Source organism: Athene cunicularia (assembly GCF_003259725.1).
Source record: "Athene cunicularia isolate RWA chromosome 20 unlocalized genomic scaffold, athCun1 chr20_part1, whole genome shotgun sequence".
Lineage (NCBI taxonomy): Eukaryota > Metazoa > Chordata > Aves > Strigiformes > Strigidae > Athene > Athene cunicularia.
Window position 1 is genome coordinate 7,684,866 of NW_020799125.1, and position 5,520 is coordinate 7,690,385.

General features: G+C 57.0%; 1 protein-coding gene across 1 annotated transcript in view; it reads right to left on the bottom strand.

Moving 5' to 3' along the window:
- Window positions 1–2,600: 2,600 nt before the first annotated feature.
- Window positions 2,601–5,520, bottom strand: part of SNAI1 (snail family transcriptional repressor 1) — a 4,733-nt gene continuing 1,813 nt past the window's right edge. Inside the window, exons 2-3 of the mRNA XM_026862326.1 lie at window positions 4,986–5,489; window positions 2,601–3,806 (exon numbers count right to left, since the gene is read on the bottom strand). Of these exons, the coding sequence (XP_026718127.1) occupies window positions 3,625–3,806; window positions 4,986–5,489 (686 nt within the window). The 3' untranslated portion in view covers window positions 2,601–3,624. The remainder of the gene's footprint in view (window positions 3,807–4,985; window positions 5,490–5,520) is intronic.

Here is a 5,520-nt window from a genome sequence, read left to right on the forward strand (position 1 = left end):
TGGTCACCAAATGGTTCCTCCCGTTAATCACCGGCTCCCGCCCTCGCTGCCCCCACCTCTGAAACTGCAGCCTGCACTACCTGGATGAAACAGCCCGGCTGCGGGCAGTGGCTTTACGGTGTGTTTAGTTCCTGTGGCATTAAAACAGAGAGGAGGGGAAAAAACGGAAAAAACTGCTGAGGTTTCACCATGAACCCTCTGGCTTTGCCATGCAGCATTTGCTACCTGCAGAAGCTCAGGGGGCTGAGGGCAGGAGACCATGGCACTGCTGCCAGCCTCACTTGCTGCCAGGGATGCTGCTCTGGGGAATGTCCTTCTGCAAACGAAATAAAAAAGCAATTGCAACTCATCCTCAGGCCCAGCTCCTGGGTGGAATTCTCCACCACAGAGACCCAAAGGCGTATGGGGCCAGAGAAAGGACAGAGGGGGTTGCCCACATCTGCAGCAGGTTTGAGCTGGAAGCACAGGTGCTCTTGTAATGGGCCCCAGCCCTCTGCCCATCCCGACAGCCCTCAGGGTAGAACTAAGAAATAGTTTTGCTGTAGGCAAATGAGCAGCCAGTCAGAAGAGGAAGGATCTGGGCTGTGTCCATCACCCTGCAACAGGGCAGCAGCTGGTCCAGACCCGAGCATAACCTGGGGAGGTCGGAGGCACTGTCCCAAGCTGCAGGACAGCATCTGAGTGGCTGTGGGTCCCCGGGACAGAGGGTGCTTGGGCAGGGCAGGGAAGGGAACAGATGCAGCAGTAGCAGAAGTGCCAGTGGGCAGTGCTTTTTGTGATTCAGAACAGGCAGCATTTCTTTTTTCCAGTGTTTTAAGGCTGCATTTGTGTTTGAATGCCAGCGGGATTTGTCAGTCGGAGCCTAGGCTGTCCTCCACCCATTTTATACCTTCTCTCTAAAAGCCTTGCATCCCAGCCAGGCTCTGGACAAAGCCAGGAACACAACTGAGAGCAGGAAAGATTGCTAAGGAGGAGGTTTCTCACAACTCTCATCGCCTGCCTAACCAATATTAGTTGAAGCCCATTGAGAGGGAGCTGGCAGGGTTCCCCGGTGGGTGCCAGTGCAGGGACGAAGCAACAGCCTGAATGACGCGGGAAAGGGTCCCCTTCCGAATCGGTGACAGCCGTGACACGCATGGATGGGGTAAGGCTCAGCCTGTGTGGTGCGGTTGGATGCCCGCTGCAGGGCCCTAACGCTAAGCAGTAACCGAGGGCTCTCGTGTGTCAGAGCCCCAAAGCCAACACCGACCCGGGCTGCGGGACAGCCTGCGCCACCGCCCCGGCAGGCACGGCTCGGCCGGCTTCTGCTCCCTGCTCACCCACTGCTCGACCCTCCTTTCCAGCTCCTGCAGGTGGTCCGTTCTCAAAATTGGTCTTTTTTTTAACTATTTAGCTGCTTTTGCGGCTCCAGGATTTTATGGATGGAAAGCTGAAAGTAATTAGTGCCCCTCCCCCGCTTCCTGTTGGGAAAAGGAAGAAAAAAGCACACACAAGAGCAAACCCAAAACTTCCTGCCCTGCTTAATAATCGAGTAATGAGTCCAACTCGGCTGGGAAAGTCAGTTTATACTGAGTGAGCTCTTAATTAAAGAAGGGCCTAGCAGCAGCTCTGCTCCCTTTTACAGCCACACACATCTTCCTGCTCCGTAACAGCCCCTGGGAGAGGCGCAGGGAGCCAGACGCCAGCGAACTGAAAGGGGGGAAGAGTGCTGGGGGGCACACGCTCTTATTCCCTGGTTAAAAGCAATGTCCTGAAGATGGCACTGAAGAAATACAGGGGGAGAAGGACAAAATCCTGGGTCCTGGGGGAGGCAGGTAGCAAGACTGGCTGCACTGTCCCTGAATCCCCAGATTCAGAGGGGGCTGGGAAGGTGCAAGGCAGGTGGTTTGAGGCTTTGGGACAGTTTCATTATGGGAATCAATAGAGGCAGGTACCTGGGGTATCCTGGAGCACCTGCACCTCGGTCCCCTCCCGGCTGTAGGCCTGCAGGGGACAGCCCCACCTGCGCTTGCTGAAGGGCTCTGCCGTGACAACAGGATGTGTCACCTCTGTTGCCACCCACCCACAGCAGGTCACCCACCCCGAGGCTCAGCTCAGTGAGGTGCCTGGTGCTTTAGCCATCCCCAGGGAAGCTCAGGAGCTTGCCAAGAGCCAGAGGCAGCCCCATCACCACAGCAGGGCCATCCCCCACGCTGCAGCACAGACCTGCTCCACACAGAGCACCGAGGGACACAGCCAGGCCACGGGTGCTCTGATAGCCCCGTGGGGAAGCCAGCACCCACACGGGCAGGCTGGGAGGGGCCGGGCAAGCCCCTGTGCTTTCCCATGAGGAGCCAAGGCCATGCACTGTACCCCCAGCAGCCTGACACCCCCCAAGCCTGCACCACTGCACAGCTGTCCCAGCCCTTTGGCAGGAACTGATTCAACCTGTCTTTTCCTCCCCTGCAAGGCAGATCCCCTTGTGATGCCACTTGTCATTCACCTGCAGCCAGAGGCCCCAAGTGCAGGGTAGGAGCAGGAGAGCCAAGTCCAGCACCCTCACCCCAGCCCTCCAGTCCCCACAGCACTCCCCACCGCACCGGCTGCTGCATAAAACCCCATTATAAATTAAACATTTTATTGAATATCAATAAACTGTATATAATTATATAAAAAGTTTCATCAGTACAAAATTGTGGCACAAAAATATAAATACCAGTGTACCTTTGAAATGTAAACATCCTCTTTGTAATGATTCCGTGAAAACAATGTCCAAAGAAAGATGCATTCAGGAGGCACCTGTCAATACCCATAAATAGGGCTTTTGGCACACACCTGTCGATGGGCAGCCCTGGGACAGGCCACCATTGTATTGGCTGACAAGTGCCTGCTATTAGTCACAGTTCTCTTGAAAAGCAGTTGTTAAGAGTCATATTAACAGGTGCTTGAGTGCATAGCTGCTCTGTAAACAGGGTTGGTGTTTGAAATGGCTACCCATGCCTTTTATGGACACTGTTAATCTCGCAGGCATTGCAAATTGTCATTGTGCTGGGGAGAAGCAGCTGCTTCACAACTACTGGGATACTGTATTATTGCATAGTTACACCTTCTACAGGCGGCATATATACACTCAGGGCAGGGGGGGGTAATATTTTGTCCTTCATTAAAAAAATATTGGTTCTTAAAAGTTACCAAGTGGTTACAGTTAAAAAAAAACAAACAAAACAAAACAACAAAAAAACAACACAAAAACCCCCAAGCTACATGGTCACAATTGTTTGATACCGGCGGTGGGGCCAGGGTTCAGGTCCAACCCTGCAAGGTGCCGAGTGCCTCCGGCAAGCGGGGGCACCTGCTGAGGGGCTGCGCCAGCAGCGGGTCGGGCTCAGGGCTGCGCCCCCCGGGTTTCCCGCACTCGCTTTGCACCGGAGTCCAATCCTGCACCCTCAGCCGCCGGGATGGGAGAAGGATCAGGGCTTCGCATTGCACAGGAGGCACGGAGCGAGGAGTGTGAGGGTCTCGAGGGCCGGAGGAGCTGGGTCCGGCCCGGCGCACGCTGCGATGGCGACGGAGGAAACTAACTCCTACAGAAACTAGTTACAATATAGGTTTTCGCGTGGTGAGAGGCCTGGGGGAGCGGAGTCCTCAGCGAGAGCCGGAGCAGCCCGTCTCCTCATGCTTGTGGAGCAGCGACATACGGGAGAAAGTCCGGGAACAGGTTTTGCATTGGTACTTCTTTACATCTGAATGGGTCTGCAGGTGGGCTCGGAGATTAGAGCGGTCAGCGAAGGCCCGGTTGCAGTGTGTACAGGAAAAGGGCTTTTCACCTATGGGACAAAGAGAAACGCTCCCAATTAACCAGTGCATCAACACATAGGGAATATCAAAGAAGGAGCCATTCATTAGCCGAAATTTGTGAAGAGTACAGTGAAAAGGAGTGCTGGCTGTTATTGTTCAGAGGGAAAGCCGAGCGAGGTATGTACAGCATTCACTTCAGGGAAAGCCACGGATTTGGGAATTTCCTACTCCCAGAAAAACCTCTCCTATGAACCACGGAAAATTAATGCTGGAAACATCTGCAAGCAGCAAGGCAGTTGCACATACAAACGAAGACACGATATTCATCTCCTGCCTGGAGCCAAGCGAAGCGTTTGCAGAGAGGCAGGAAAGCCAAGCACTATGTGTTAATTATATCATAGCAGGCAGCGGCTGAAAGGCGCCAGCGCCAGGGCGAGTATAGCTATTTCCTCCGCTGAACCCCGCGCTCCCCCTTCTCCCGCCCGGCTCGCATTGAAAAGCCTGGCCAGGGCGAATTCCTCCCAGAAAGACTCTTTTGGAGGAAACAAATGCGTATGCTCAATTTGGAAAGCACAATTAAGTCTTCCCAGCTTCCTTCAGCCATCATCTTTAGTACGTTAAGAGGGTGTGAAATCAGTGCCAAGTAACAATTACCCCATCCCCGCAGCCCCACAAAGGATGCTCGGGAGACGCATTGTGCGGGCGGCCGTGGCGGCGGGGTGGGCTGCAGCTGCGGCGCCCGGACCCGCACCAACAGGTGCCCCCAGCACCTGCCCGCGGCCCCGCCGAGGTGCATCTCGGCAGCGGGTGCGCTTTGGGCCGAGCGGGGCGGCGGGTGTGGGGTGCTGCCCTCGGCGTGGGCAGGGAGGGATGCACAGGGCGAGAGCGCTCCAGCACTCTCATAACCCCCTTTGTGAAACCGGGCCAAAAAGCGTCTGCCATCACGCCATGGCCGATGGGGCCAGTTGGCGGGCAGGCGCGGCACTAACAGCAGCACACAGATTTACGAGCCGAGCCTTGACCCTGCGCTCGGTTCCAGCCAAGAGGATATTTAAAGGACATTTGAGAGAGAGATGTGCCAAGGGGGTTTGGGAAGCCCTTATCTCCCCAGATAACACCTGGCCCGTCTATTCGCTGGGGGCCGGGGAGCTGGGAAGCGGGAAGCGATAAGGGAGGGAGGGAGGGAGAGGGGCGAGCGCCGGCGTTACCGGTGTGCGTCCGGATGTGGCCCTGCAGCAGCCAGGGCCGGGAGAAGGCCTTGCCGCACATCTTGCAGACACAGGGCAGCGTGTGGCTCCGGATGTGCATCTTGAGAGCCCCCAGGCTCACGTACTCCTTCTCGCAGTACTTGCAGCTGAAGGATTTCCTGGCCTGGGCGTCGCAGTGCAATTGCTTGTGCTTGGAGAGCCCGGCGAAGGTGGAGTAAGCCTTGGCACACTGGGCGCAGCGGAAGCGCTCGGCGGCAGCGGGGGCTGAAGCTGGGCTGGGGGGCCCCGAGCTCTTGCCTTCATCCTCCTCACTGGAGAGCGCCGTCAGGTCCAGGGCGGGGGCCGTGCTGCCCGCCGCCTCGCTTCCCGGGCCGCCCGGGAAGAGGCTGGAGAGCAGCCCCGCGTCCCACACCAGCGGCGGGTAGTAGGCGCCGGGGCCGAGCACCTCGGGCGGGGGGATGACGGGCAGCGGGCACGTCTCGTAGAGCAGCGGGGCGGCCAGCACTGCGGGAGGCGGCAGCGCTCAGCAGGGGCC